The 15,808-nt window shown below is 35.4% G+C and overlaps 1 protein-coding gene across 1 annotated transcript in view; it reads left to right on the top strand.

The window, feature by feature from the left end:
- Positions 1–15,808, top strand: part of mei-41 (meiotic 41) — a 78,751-nt gene that overhangs the window by 36,456 nt on the left and 26,487 nt on the right. The window contains exons 22-31 of the mRNA XM_071597238.1: positions 2,814–3,110; positions 3,524–3,666; positions 4,068–4,184; positions 4,765–4,904; positions 5,384–5,659; positions 6,891–7,178; positions 7,270–7,492; positions 8,368–8,549; positions 8,637–8,806; positions 14,172–14,344. Of these exons, the coding sequence (XP_071453339.1) occupies positions 2,814–3,110; positions 3,524–3,666; positions 4,068–4,184; positions 4,765–4,904; positions 5,384–5,659; positions 6,891–7,178; positions 7,270–7,492; positions 8,368–8,549; positions 8,637–8,806; positions 14,172–14,344 (2,009 nt within the window). The remainder of the gene's footprint in view (positions 1–2,813; positions 3,111–3,523; positions 3,667–4,067; positions 4,185–4,764; positions 4,905–5,383; positions 5,660–6,890; positions 7,179–7,269; positions 7,493–8,367; positions 8,550–8,636; positions 8,807–14,171; positions 14,345–15,808) is intronic.

Raw genomic sequence — 15,808 nt, 5'->3', positions numbered from 1 at the left:
AGAATGTGCTCTCTCTCTTTTAACTTCAATTTCAGGGAATAGAGTTGCGCATGATATGCTGGCTTCTGTCACCAAATGCCTAAGGGCAAAATACACACTAATTGAACTGGCTACTTCTTTAGGGTCAGCGATATTTTTTCCATGGTTGATAAATTTTGCCGTTTGTTTAATTTTCCAATTTCTAAGCCAAATTCTTGTGTTAATTATGCCTGATTTGAAAATGTGTGGCAATGCTGAAAAAATTAATTATAATTGTCATTTGTACCATGACTTGTGATTAAATTTTGCATGTTTGTCTTGCGAGATGTAATCATGTCTTTATGTTCCCTTCAGTGAAAAAGGGACGTACATTTACGTGTGATTTTCTTTCTTTGATCAAGCATAATGGGTATGTTATGAGTAGTGCTTTTTGGTCAGATAATGTTGGATAGAAATCAATCGATACAACTAAGAATTGGAGCGGTTTCTCTAGTTTGCCTTTAAAAATTTATATCCAATCATTATGAACCTAATATGTTTATGAATTTTCCAGTGCAATTTGATGACGTGGTGTTTCCAACTGAGATATTTTAATGATGTCCAGTAATATTATTTCAGCGTCAGAAAGTTCAGAAATGCCTTCTTAATAAGTACCTTTTCAGGTCATCTATTTCTTTAGTTGTAAGATTTAAGAAATGAAAATATGATAAATCTTGAATATGCAACCTGCATTTTTTTTTCTTGTGGATGGTAATCAATCAATCAGTGATTTTATTTTTGTCCAAGGATTTTTTGTGCAATTATAGGACACGTCAAAGAAAATATATAGCTGCAAGTAATAGTTGCAGATATTCATCCACAGAGTAGAGCATATGCTTTAACAGATGTTCGCCAAGTATCAGCAATAGTATACTATTGAATTTAATTACACCCTTGCAATTGCTCAATGTAGAACCAATGCTCAGTTATGTATACGGCAAGGATATTGGTTCAGAAATTCTGTAGGAAATATTTATATAGAAGTAGTTTTTGAGATCAAACCTTGTGTGTTAATTTACATTATCAATTAGCATCTTTCCTCTTACATTCATCTTCGATGTTTGATTATTATATTTTCCAACTAACCTTTTTAATTGCCCTGTTTAATGCATATGGTTGTAATATTTACATTAGATAAACGGTGCATGAGAACCATCACAATTACAATTTACACATTAAACAATTGCACGTTTGTTTTGATGACTAAAGGTTAAGGCTTACTAGAGGAGTTGAGTGATTGATGAAAAGAATTACCGAACACCATATTATGCCTTGTGATCTAAGGATAAGTTTACTGTATCTTTTCAGGAAATATTTGATATTAGATGTCATTGGTTATTGAATAAGGATGAATAATCAAATATATGGAGGCTACATAGTGGTTACTTAGGTGGCTCTTGTGACAAATGTAGAACTTAAATATGAAATTTTGCCGACAAATAATGAGACTAGCGACACTGAGGGGCTCCCCTTAACACATAACGTTGGTTTGTCCCTTTCAGATGCTCTGTTAAAGTTTCCTGCAGTTGCCACATAATTATTTACTGGGTCATAAGTGAAGTAGTGTTTTTGTGGTGTGTTGTGAAAATTGGAATGGAAATTTCAAGCATTTTTGTGCCATTAAAATTTTGTGTTAAACTGGGTAAGTCCATGAGCGTGACCTATGAAAACTTTTGATGGGCACCAGGAACATTACATGTCAATTTTTGGTGACGCGAGCCATTTTTGGAGGGCCGATATGTAGGGAAAGATAAGCCTCACTCAGGGAGACCCCCAATTTCAAGATCTGATGATAATGTCAAATGAATGAGGGATCTTGTGAGGTCAGACTGTTCCCTAATGCCAATGATGATGAGTAGTCAGTTGAATTTGGACTGGTTCATCCTTCATTGATTTTAATTCAAGATTTGGGTTTGAGAAAGGTGTGTATCAGGGTGTTGCCAAAAATCCTTACAATAGAGCACAAGGAAATTGAAAGCTTTATTGAGAGTCAGTGCTTGAAGTCAAGTCAATACTCACTTGCTCCTTTGACAATGAGGGTAATTGACATTCACAAAGAATTTGTGCCTCGAAGATATACTGTAAAGGAAGCTTTTTATAAGAAAGTCCTCCATGTACACCATAAAAGGGTGGTCCGTTTGAGACCAGACATTGCTTGCGACACTTGGAAGCTCCACCATGACAATGCCCCCCATCGCATGACAATCTCCATTCAATAGCTGGTGACCAAAAATGTTATTGCAATGGTTCCTCAACCCCGTATCCCCTGATTTCAGCCCCTGTGAGTTTTTTTATTCCCAAAGCTCAAAAATGTTTTAAAAGGTTATCATTTTGGTGAAGGAACATTTTGGAACATCAAAAGGATTGTCATGGAGGAGCTAAAGGCTATTCCGATTGAAGCCCTCCAGCACTACTGCCAAGGCTGGAAATGGCCCTACTGATGTATAGTTGCCCAAGGGAATTGCTTTGAAGGGGATAGCATTGATATACAAAGGAATTCGTCCTTAAAAAACTCAATTACATAACTTTCCTGACACACTTGGTAAGCTAACTATGTTACATATTACAATTGTGCCTGGTGTTTAAAAAACTTGAAGTTGAAGTATAATAAATGATTTTGAAGTGCATGATATACTCAGGAATCATAGATTTAGATTTTGCCTCCAAATTTCACTGTGGGTACGTTCAGAATAATGCGTAGAAAAGTATACACAATATATCAGCTACAAATTAACAAGGCTTTATTGGTTAATGCTGAGTTTTCATTAATTGATTGTTGGTAATTTCGTTTACAGTGAATGCTGTGATTAAAGCCAATGAAGAGCAATCCTGGAGATTGGTTGAAGAAATTGTGGCTGTCATGTCTTCCGTTTCGGACTCCAAAGAATCAGCCCTTCATGATTTTAAACCAATAAAATTAAGAAGTTGCTCAAGGAGGAAAAGGCGTCAGGACTCTTCAAAAGAATTGAGAGTTATGTGTTTAAACACTGTTTTCTCGTTGATGGATTACTTAGCTAAATGGTTACGAGAGTGGAACATAAGGTATGGGAAAATTGAAGCCAAAAATGATTTAAGGCCAGCAATAGTCCAAGGTGAGAACCAACTTTTACCTATCCTTTAATTTGAAACACTTATGGAATCATATTTTGTCTCTGAAATTCTCTGTGGGTAAATTTTGAATAATCTGTATGGAGAGGCATGCAAAAGTTCAGTGAGAAATTGTGTCAGAAATTGAAATGTTGTACATAATGCCCAAGTTATGGTAACATGAAGAGTTATATATTTAGAGGCCAAAAAACCTCATAAGAGAGATGGTTGCAATCTTCTGTTTTGCCATGAAGTAGACCCAATGCAAAAATAAAAGAGGAATTGTAAAAAATAATATGTGTGACATTTAAATCATAGAAATTTGGTTGATACTTGTATACTGATTGCTATTAATCATGGTGTACAGTTTTTCAGAGTAATGAAGAATTTATAAGATACATTTGAGTTCTTTTTTTAGATTTTTTGAATAAAATCAACAAACTTACAATAGCAAATAGAAATTTTGAATGCCGAGAATACCCACGGTCTTTGCTATATTTGGAGCAGTATGTTGGTGGTCAGGAAGATAAATTGCAAGAGGTGCAGTTTCACTTCTTTGAGGTAAATCCTGTTGGAATTTCTTTACTGCATTAAATGTAATTAGCTCTTGATACATTACCATATTTTTAATTCAAAGATGACATTTTCTTTACATTTAAACAAACGTTACAAATTTCCATGTTATCCAAAAAGGCATTGGTGAAATGCAATATTTATGATTATTGCAGCATCATTTATCTAAAGTCAAAATTTAACTTTGTAAATCCACATGAAAAATCATTTAATTCATCATTTAACAATTGCACAAAGTTATTCCTGCAAGGATTAATTATTTATGCAATTCAGAGAAAGTGCTGTGGACTGGCAATGGCAGAGGTCAAATCACTCAAGTTAATTTTTTGTGGTGATATCATGCATTTATTTTTCATTTATCAACACTTCTTCACTTTTCTTTTTTGTAGAAAATTTATGCTCGGTTAAATGAGCCTGATGCAGTTGCAGGAGTTTTAGCGGTGCAAAAGCAACCTCCAACAATTGAGCAGCTAATTCTTTCGCACGAGGCAAATGGACAGTTACAGGCATGTACTTCTGAGAATTAAGGGAGTGAAGTTTGACAGTTTAATGATGCATTTAAAGTCTCAATTTACTTAACTTTTGGTCCTTGCATAATGAAATTTGAATGTGTGCAACTTTCCCCCCCCTTTCTTTGTTTATCAAATGATGACCTGTATTTGCTGAACTATAGAATGATGAAGTATAATGGCTCAATATGTATATGTCAATTGCACTTGCCTCGTATGTGTAATGATTCATTATTGTCTGATGGGCAAATAAATATGATGCATGTTATTGTGTATCTAAACTTAAAATAATGAGGTAAAAATGGTTTCATAGCATTAATACCAAACGCTGAAGTATACTTAAAAGTTTTAAGTGACAAAAATTGGATAAATCATTCTTGGAACTTGAATATCTGTTAATGCTCAAAATAATCTCTTCCATTATCCCTGTGAGTGACTCCATTGCTTTAATTTAACATAAGAATCCATTTCATTTATGATCTAAATATTAGATATTTAGGTTTGTGTGGATATGGATTGATGACATTCGTTGAAAGAGGTTGAATGGAATGTTTGAAAATGAAATGTATTTCTTTAGGATGCTGCAACATGCTATGAGAAAATGGCAGAAACGGGATGCCCAGAAACTGGGTATGCAATGGGAATGATCAATTGCTACCTCAAGTTAGATCAACCACATGCAGCTCTGGGTTTGATTAAAGGACTCTCCTCACAAAGGTAATTAATTTCATAAAACCTTCTTGTTTCTTTTTTTCAGTGTTTAAATTAAAAGAAATTATATGTGCATTACTCAACAATCTGGTGCATCATGGTCCATGCTAGCTAGCTATTAAATATTACCTGAATTTTCAAAGCAGAATGAAATCTAAAAAATTTGCCACCCAAAGGCTTTTGTAGCAGTAGAATGAAATAAGAGCCAAGGTACATGCTTTCTTATGTTTTTATCAACTCCAAATTTGCCCTGTGCTTCTATTTTAGTAAATAATATTAAAATTGATAATATTCACAAATGTAAGCTTCAGCTAATTTTTCTCCGCAATCCTTTTGGGTTAAAATCCTGATTGTGGAAACTTTTTCCCGCTTGTGATCCGTAACCTTGCCCACCAGTCCTGTGAGTATAGTCATGGCGTGCTCACTTGACTCCCCGTTTGTGCAACGAATATCATCATTGTGTGATACCTATACTCTTCCTTCAGACCAGATTTAGCTGGATTGCTGATTGAAAGCTCAGTAGAGGCGCTATGGAAAATGAGTGATTGGTTGGAGTTGGAGAAATGCCTAAAGTCATCGTCTGGGGTGATGAGAAATTTGTGGAATGTCAGTGTTGGCAATGCCCTCCTCAGCCTGAGAAGTGAAAATTCTGGTAAAATTATACTCAACATGGACACAATGAGAGAAGCTTTGATGAACTCTTTATGTGCAATCAGTATTGACAAGGGTGCCTACGAACGTGGTTATCAGTTCATTGTAAGGTGAGTTGCAAAAGTAATTGGCTGCAGCTGGTTAAGGCTAGGCTCTCTTTTACATTTACATGTTTGAGTGCTCTCAGGAGTGACCTAAACCATAAGAAACATGAGAGAGCATTGTGTTTGTTACACTAGTTAATGTACTTGATTGTAAATACAGTTCTGCCACCTATCTGGAAAAGTTGGAAAACCAGGAAAAGTCAGGGAATTTAAGAAAAATAACTGGAATTTTTTTTAAACTTTTATTCTCTTTTACAGAATTTCATCACCAAAATAAGTTGTGTGAAGGAAAGCTGAGTTGTTAATTTTTAGTGAGGTTTTCACGTTCATCTTTCTAATTTTATTAATCTGAGCAAGGGTAATCGGGGTGCGAGTTTGTCTGCGAATTTGGCTCCAGGGAACCAAATTCAAACCTTATGGCAGTATTATATCAGGGTGCACTTCAAGTATCAAACTTGGGAGATTCGATTGCTTAGGTTGATTGTACAATCCAGTCAAAAGGTTTCCATCTCCATGAATGAGGTCTTTGTGTGTTTGTGTTTGTTTGTGTGTGTTAGTGTGTGTTTGTTTTTGTGCGTGTATATGTTTGTGTGTGTGTATGTTTGTGTGTGTGTGTTCATGTTTGTGTGGGTGGGCAATGGCAGTTGAGGTATCTCATCGGTTCTTATTGTACTGAAAGGTGGAATTCCCAGCTCTTTGCCGTTTGCCCTGATTCGCCAGAGTTAGCGTAATATCAGTCATGAGTTTGTGCTTGGCTCATCGTACAGGTTATAGTGGCTCCCTTGACTCCTCTACCCCATTTGTATTTTTCATGTAAGGTTCGGCTGATTGTCAACATTTTTTTCAGTGACTCAGAAAATTGATTCTTTCTTGCTTAAAGGGATCAATTTATGAATAAAATGCTCTTAGTAAATCAGTGATTATTTTAATGTCTTAAGGTTAGTTTTGATGATTAACTCTTTAAATTTCACACATAATGCTTAGTAAAATCAGTTCGTTCATAGTACTTTTAATTTAGTGTTTTTGGTAGGGTGTATGAAACATGATTTTTGACCAGGGAGAATCAAGAAACATCGGGAAATTTAGGAATCAGAGATAAGTGACGATTCCGTAATGGTTTCTTGTTTATCAGGTTGCCTTACACCTGTAAATTTTTAAAGTTTTAATTCAAATTTTTATTAATTCATGATAATTTTAAGGATTGCTTTCTACCTGACATTTTGTGTTTCCTTTTCAGGGCTCAAATTCTTAGTGAGATTGAGAAAGGTTCTGAACTCTTATCAAGTCTGTGTAAGAGTAATGCTGCTAATGGAGAAAATACCATAAGGAGTTTCTTGAAGGAGTGGGATGGAAGGCTAAAATTTGTCCAGGACTCAAAGTCTACTTTGGAGCCAATTCTATCAGTTAGGCGTATAATTTTGACTATAATCAGTGAAAAAGTTCAGGGCAAGAATTTGCCTTTGTCGGCAATGTTAGAAAATGAAATAGGCCAGTATTGGATTAAAAGCGCAGAAATTGCTCGAAAGTAATATTTGTTTATTGACTCATACCTTTTTGGAAGTTCATTTCAAAAAGCCATTTATAAATTAATATTTTCTTTGAATTTATTTCTCTAGCTCTGGATATTTTCAACAGTCATACATGTACATTCTGAATGCTGAGAAATACAGGATAAAAAATGCTTTCATTGAAAAGGCAAAGTTATTTTGGGACAAGGATGACACAAACCTTGCCCTATCAACTCTGAGAAAGGGCATAGCAGAAAATTTTCCAAATTCTAATCAGTTCAAATCGCTGAGAGACCAGATTCCGGTTCAGGACCAAAAAATTTGTGCTGAGGTGAAACCTTAATTTATAATTGATCATTTTTTTGATTTCAATCCGAAGGTTTTTGAGTGTATGTAATAATTTTTTGAGGTTTTATTAATAATGACTGAGTAGTGCTTTGTGATTTATGTTGTTGATGTGCTTGTATATTAGGTCTGGAAATGTTGTCATTCATTTTTCTCTTATCTTGCCAACTTTGGGTGATTTAGATAAGATTAAAGAGGCAAATGGTGGATGGCCATTGAAAAGCATATTTAATAGAATCTCTTTTAAATGATAAATTTGCTATGACCATATTGCTGTACAGAGTCAAACTGTTGATGTGCAATTATTGTGCATTGGTATGGTCTCCGTTTCAATCAAAATAGCAGCCCTGGCCTGGTCTTGTCCCTATTATCCTTAGCTACATCATACTAATGCAGTCTCTCTAAATTTTCAGTCTTACAATTCTTTGGTCAGCTCTCACTCATTGAATATGTGTATTTTTAAATTCTTCTGAATGTTATGCAGGTTAAAAAAAATTCAGTTTGCCGTCACATTTATTCTACAGCATGGTAAATTGCCTGAATATCCCTCATTCTTGCTATTTGTTTGTTCTTTTTTTGAGAAAATAAGTTTCTTTAATGCAGCTACAAATTCAATTTTCATGGAATAGTTATTGATTTGTACAAAAGTCTTTTTGTAAAAATAGTTTTATTAATTAAAAAAGTTAATTCCCAATTCAAACTTTTGCAAACTATTTTGCTAATGAGTTTTACTATGTCTTTGGATCATAAAATTGTGTACAGTACTATACCTGTAGTGTTTTTTCACGATGTACACCTTTGGAGATACTGCTATTGATGTTGTATTTTGCTGTGTTGCTAATTATTTTGACAATTTGACAGGCTAAACTCCTGTTGGCAAGATTTAATGATGAGAATATAAATGCTGATATTGATGATAATATGCATAACTATAAGGATTCTGTTGAAACATTTACAAAATGGGAGAAAAACTTAGTCTACTTAGCTCAGTACTATGATAGAGTCTTAGATGCCATAATTGCTGATGACGAAGAGAAAGGAATGTAAGTTGGTGACTTTAAATGATTGAAATTACATTTTTTGTATGCATTGATAATCATTTAGAGGTTATTTTTTATTATGATTTACAGAGAGTCGCAGTTACATATGATCAATTACTTTGGAAAGTCTTTGGAGTTTGGCTGTGAGTACCTTTTCCACTCCATGCCAAGAATGCTTACAATATGGCTAGATTATGGTGTCAAAATTGCCATGCAAAAGGATAAAGGAGAGGTTTTTGCTAATATGACCAAACTAATTGGTGAGTAGAACTCTTTTATGTGATCATAATTTCACATTGACTATGTTTTTGTTTTCTGAGCGAATGAAAATAAATATTTTGCATCATTGCAAAAAATTATTTGATTGGGATTCCAAGAAGGGAAATTTGTATAATTTTGCCAACATATGGGATGAAAATATTTCCTGTCAAAATACACCAAAAGTGGGATTAGCGATCGTGCTGATAATCAAAATCAAGTTGAAATTTCAGTTGGTGCAAAACTTCTGGTATATATTGATTTATGTATGCAAGTATTTAATACGTTTTCTCATTTTGCAAATGACCGGTTTTGAATTAAATCTTGCCATTATTGTTTTCTGTTTGTAGAAATAATAATTTTCAAAATGCATTTTATCCTTCATTGCTAAATGGTTTGAGGAACCGTTGCCCTTCTTAGGAACTTTGCTGAAGACATCTGAGGGATCCACTTTCCTACAAAGTCAACGTAAAAGTCCACCTTCCTTTTGTTCTTATTGGCAAAGTAAATTAGTAGTCATTGTGATCCTTTTATCTATAGCATATGTTGCTTCTGTCTGATGATTCAATTGTCATTTCCTGAATTAGAAAATACAAAGTGATGAAATGGATAATAATAGCAGAAATAGGAGTAATGGAATTCACTATATGAGGGTAATCCCAGAAATACCCGGTACAGCAAAGAAAACACAAAATTTTTCGGAAAAAATTATTTATTTTTCAACAATCTCCATTCAGCTCTATGCACTTTTCCCAGTGATGTTCAATGAGTTCGATGCCCTTTTTATAATAGGAACTGTCTTGCTCCTCAAAATGGCCATTAACTGCCAGCATCACTTCTTTACGGTTGGAAAATCTTTGACCACCGAGCCATTTTTTCAAGTTTGTGAACCGAAAATAATGCGAGGTGGCTTAATCTGGTGAATAGGGTGCATGACGTAGCAATTCAAACTTTAATTCATGAATTTTGGCTATTGCAATAATGAATTTGTGAGCTGGTGTATTGTCTTGATGAAACCAAACTTTCTTTTAGCCAAATGCGGCTGCTTTTGTTTGATTTCTTCGCTCAAACGTTGCAATAAGTTTGCTCAATACTCACCATAGATAGTTTTCCCTTTTCAAGAGAGTCAATGAAAATAACCCCACGGGCATCCCAAAAAACCGACGCCATGACCCGTCTGGAGATGAAATGGTCTTCGCCTTCTTTGGAGGGGGTTCTTTCTTTTGAATCCATTATTTTGATTGTTCTTTCGCCTCGGGTGCAAAGAAATGGACCCATGTTTCATCCATGGTTATGAAACGGCAAAAAAATTCTTTCTTGCTGTGAAACTTGGCTGAACACTCAATTGAAACATCTTCACGACACTGGTTTTGCTCGGGTGTGAGTAAACGTGGCACCCATCTTGCACACAGCTTTCTCGTGTCCAAATTTTTAGTGAATATGCAATGTACTGCACTTATTGAAATGCCTACTATGTCTGCTAGCTCATGCACTTTCAGTGGACGATCATGCAGTATCATTTTGTGGATTTTCTTCTCCGTTTCTGGAGTCGTCACCTCATTTAGTTGGCCAATGTGATGCTCGTCTTGACCTTATTTAAACTCTGCTACCCAATATTTTACTGTTGTAAATGAAGGAGTAGACTCACCGAGGGTAGAATCCAGTGTAGCTTTTATATTGGTAAGGCTGAGGCCTTTCGAACAAAAGTATTGTATCACATAACGATGACCAATTTTCTCCATATTCACAAATTCACTGAAAGCGTTCACTATTGACTGCTGCCAAACAAATATTGGGCAAGGTAGCATCTTCAAACTTGAAGCATATGCTTCATAGATAGCATACTTTCTAATACAGTGATATTTTTCGAACAACTACCATCTCTAGGTCAGGCTGGGTACTTCTGGGACCACCCTAGTAGTCTGTATTGCCAAGGTCCATCAATCTGAAGGCCAAGTGCTACTTTTCACATTCTTTGTGTGGAGCAATTCAAATGGTTTAGAACTGAATTACAATAAAACATCGTTTTGTTTAAAAATAATTTTCTTGATGATTTTAATAGCCTAAGAGGCATTTCATTCCGTAGTAAAATTGTAGGAATTCACTTTTGACGTAATGGAAATTGGGTTATCCATGTCTATAAAATCTAAATTCACTATTGCATTCTTCTGTATTTTGTGTCAGATTTCTATAGTCATCTGTTTCCATGAATATTTTGCATGCCGCAATTCAGTAATTTTTTCCGTTAATTTTAATGGAATGGAAAAAAATTAGTGTGCACATGTACTTATTAATTTTAACATATTGTATAGTTTTATGGGATGGCACACGTTCATTATTAAATAAGATTTTTTTAGCTTCAAAAGGATTTTTAAAGAATTATCTGTAACAATCTCATGTACTTACATGTTTTATTTTAATAGTTTTAATTAAACAGAATGCCTAGCAAAAATGCTTTTATTCATAATCAGGTGGCTAGAAGACAAAATGATATTCATCTGACCACCAGATAATTGCACTGACAGTAAACAGGCACAGGCATAATATTTAATAACCAGTTATCTTGTTATTTAAAATATTTTTGGAGGTTTTGTGAACTAAAAGTAAAACTAAAGACTTATTCAATGGTAAAATTGTATACCAGTGTAATGGAATACTTAGTCTAGTGCTAAATCTACTTTGTTTGCTAGTTTCATGAACCTGGCTTAGCCATAAACTCCCTGTGTGATATGTACTTAGTATCTTTAATTGTCTTATATTTATATGTACAAATTTTCAGACAAAAAATATTATTATTATATTGGAATGTGCCCCAGGCTGTAAGTGCAACTGCAAATGTATAGTGTCTGATTCTGAATTATTGTTAATCATTTTCTCTGTTGTTAAATATAAATGAGAGAGATTAAAAGGAATGTTATGTGTGTCCTTTGCGCCTATCTAGGGAGATATACTGTTTTACTCTTACTCGAGATGTAACTGGTTCAGTTTCCTATCTATTTTGAGCTAAGTAATAATAATAATACATTTTATTTGTCAAGCAATCAAGTTGTTACAACTGTTACACTTGATATAAGACACGTCAGGGGAAAATAGCAAAACACATACATGGGTACAAGACACTTATCAGGCATTATTAAGAAATTCAGTCATTGAAGAAAACATAATTAATTTTAAAAACCTAAGTAGATTGACTTCAAATGCAGCCACACTTTTTGGGCCTTAATCTCACTCGGAGTTTACTATAAAGTTGAAGGCCCATAAAATTTGGATCAGCACCTGAATGTTTTGTGCATGCTTATAAAACGTGCAGCTGCTCATTCTGCCTTGTAGAATATTTGTGGATATCACAATTTTGCACATTCTTAGAATGATTTACTTTTCTATGTACGAGGGTCATCCGGAAAGTAGTACCCGTTCGTGCCGCATGAAGTGCTGACGACGCGAGTAGCCGCTGGACGAGGTCAGATAGCTTCAGTGGCTTGTCTGCCTTCTCTGAGCCAAGTTGCGTGACGCTAGCATTGCCTGTGTTGTTTCTGTGATTGTTTACAATGTTTAAAAAAATTGAGAACGCCGCCAGTTGTGAAGTGAGGGCAGTGATTAAATTCCTCAATGCAAGAAACGTTCGCCCATGTGATATTCATCGCCAATTAAAGGAGGTGTATGGAGACAATGTAATGGACGAGTCGTCTGTTCGGCGGTGGTGTCGCAACTTCAACATGGGGAGGGGGAACACACACGACGATGAGCGTTCGGGGAGACCGTCTGTCATTACAGACCAACTGGTGAGCTCAGTTGACGAATTCGTGAGGAACGATCGGCGCGTCACAATTGATGACATCTGTGAGCATTTTCCCAATGTTTCTCGAATAATTGTTCATGAAATTGTTAAACACCATCTGCATTATGCAAAAATTTGTGCAAGATGGGTCCCTCGCGTATCTCAATGAGCTGGCGGCGAAGGACTATGCAGCAGGAATACAGAAACTTGTCACACGTTATGACAAATGCCTTAATTTGCTTGGAGATTATGTTGAGAAGTAGTTTAAAGTATCCTCTTTCAAATAAAATTTTTTATGTTTGTTAATATTTACTTTTGTGTCTTTATTTCACGAACGGGTACTACTTTCCGGATGACCCTCGTACTACTACATGAAAAATATAAATACTTGTCACTGGCAATGCATCCAATTTTTCAAGCGGAACGGCAAGAGGCATTGTGTTTAGCAAAAGGCATGAGCTGACTGGCTCTTTTTTGGACCCTGAAAATAGCCAAGGCCTTAGAAGATGAACCCCAAAGAAGGACTATAGGCTATATGAGAATAAAATTCTCCATTGAATAGTGCACAGAAAACAACTACTAAAACATTGGATCTAATGGACCTTATTAAGAAGCAGGTTGAGCTTAACTTACTAGTCAAAGTACTTATGTGTTCATCCCGAGAGATTTGAGAATTTGTGGAGAAACCTAAAAATTTGGTATTTGTACCTATGGGATCACCTTCCCACCAACTTCAGTAGAAAGTATGTTTCTTGTTTTATTTTATTTGCAAAGTATATTAGGTAAGTCTTTTCTATATTCAAATCCAGGAAATTAAGGTGTGACTAACCTGTTTACACTCTTCTATCAATTCAGCCAAAGTAGGCGATACAAGGATAATGTTGGTGTAATCAGTATATAACAAGGGGATAGCACCGTTTATTCGAAGAAAACTATCTATAAGGTTATTTATATGAGAAAGAAACATGACAGGCCCAAGAAAAGAGCCTTGAGGAACGCCTCGATCAAGGACCTTACTTCAGGAAACAAAAGATGCACAATTTTTAGAAACAACCACGTGTAGTATTCTATCAAATAGGTAGGATTTAATCCAAGCATTAGGTATGCCAGGAATACCCATCCTGTGGAGATTCTTGAGAAGTAATTGGTGGTCAACACAATCAAAAGCTTTTGAGAAATCAAAAAACATTGCAGTAACTTAAATTTTTTTATCTAGAGCATTTGAAGTCAGGGTTATTAAATAAAAAGTAAAAAGTGTGGGTTAGTAAATGCACTTTTAAAGGGCACATGGCAGTCCAGGACTGGGGTTCAACTCTAGGTGATACTCTAGAATTCCTTCAGCTTCACACAAGCTGTGTGATATCTTTGGTACCAGATCTTCCTGGGAAAACAATAGGTGGCATAGGGGAAGGAACTGGGCCCCCTACCATTATGTATGAATTTTACACGCCGTTAAGTTTAGTCCTATGTGAGCTTTTCCTTCTCCTATCAAACCAACCTTTGCGTTGATTGCTGTGGATAGGTGGAAATGCACTTGTGTTGACTTTGGTAGGGGTATTGATTTCCTAAGATTCCATTTATTTTTACAGAAACCTATGCTGGTCGATTGCCTCCGTTCATGTTCTTCAGTGCATTCTCTCAAATAACAACCCGCCTGTGCCATCCCAATCCATTGGTGTATTCTCTTCTAAAAACTATTATTGCAAAGGTCATAGTTACTTATCCTCATCAGTCATTATGGATGATCATGGCTGTGTACAAGGTAAACTATGTGATGCATGCAATGGTGAATGCATTTGAAAGATATTACCTCCATAGAATACTTAGAGCATGATAAATTATCCCAGTTATCACTAAATGATACGTGTTAGCGTCAATGGAAAAATTATTGTGATAACTTATTAATGTTAAATGAAATTTCCGCTTGTAAGAGAAAGTGGAAATGTCATGAAGTGGTGTGTCCATTAACATTTAGAATGCTGGTGATTGTGTGGTAGTTATAGTTTTCAGAAAATATTTAGGATTTGTGTGGAATGCTTGCTTTAAACAATCACAGCGGGAGTACTTCAGTGGAACCTCATTTAATGAGTGCCTTGCACAGCGAGTAATTTGCATAATGCAAAAATATTGGTCCTGAAAACGACTCACTTAACGAGGCAAGGGGAATTCTCAGATTAATTGCTTGGTTGCTACTGCAGATTATCTCGAGCACTTGCTCTTCTTGCATCTTAGCGTCACTACTGTTCACGCATTTTTCCATGTTTGTGCTCAAAAATATTATTAGTGATGTTTTTGTGCAATGTTTAATAGTATTTTGTGCAGTGTTTAAAATTATCCCGGAGTAAAAATGTTTGAGAAGAAAGCCATGATAGAATAAAAATAAAAAATAACAGTAGAAATGAAAAGTAAATGAGACAGATGCTGCAAATAGAGTGACGAGAGTAATTCTCAACGATGATGGAAGGTTGCTTCTCATATGGATAAACCAAATGAAATTAAAATGCGATACCATTAACGAGAATATAATTTATGAGAAGGGGATAGTGATTTCACCCACCTCATGAATAAGATGCCAGGATCAACAACGGTCGAACTAGTATTTAAGGGGAGCCATTTTTGGTTCAAGAAGTTAACAAGAACTGTCATCCACGGTGATGTGTAGCAAGGTGAAGCAGAAAGCTCGGGGTCAAAGGTGGGAGAGAACCTGCTTGGTGACTTCAAATAGCTGGTAGATTCTGAGTGTTACCTGCTACAGCATGCTTTTAATTGTGACTAGACAGTTCTCTTTGGGAAGGAGATACCGAAGCGAACCTATATTTTTGCACAGAGCAATAGAAGAGAATGCATTGCCCGACCTTAAGCCAATGATAGTCAATCTCATGCTGCTATTTTGCCCAAATGTGAGCAGCAAATTGAAAATCAAACGCCTTCTTGCTTACCATTTGGGAACTTCACGAACCTTCAAGAAGTTTTGAGTCCAAAACAGTGGGATAAATAAGATGTGGAGGTTACGGGAAACTTTTGCATTGTAACATGTGTATGAGTCATCCCCTAATAAGTCAGTGATGATGCACACCTTAAATTTATTTGACAATCATTCTGAGATGCATTTCTATCAAATTTTGTACTCTCGTTGAAAAAAAAATATCCCTAGACAGCTTTCTAGTGAAAAGGAATTAGGTATGTATCGTAAATAATTGATGATTTATTTCAATTCTTTTTTGGC

Source organism: Hetaerina americana, unplaced genomic scaffold (assembly GCF_022747635.1).
Source record: "Hetaerina americana unplaced genomic scaffold, ioHetAmer1.1.p SCAF_82, whole genome shotgun sequence".
NCBI lineage: Eukaryota > Metazoa > Arthropoda > Insecta > Odonata > Calopterygidae > Hetaerina > Hetaerina americana.
This window is presented reverse-complemented; position numbering and strand designations above follow the sequence as displayed.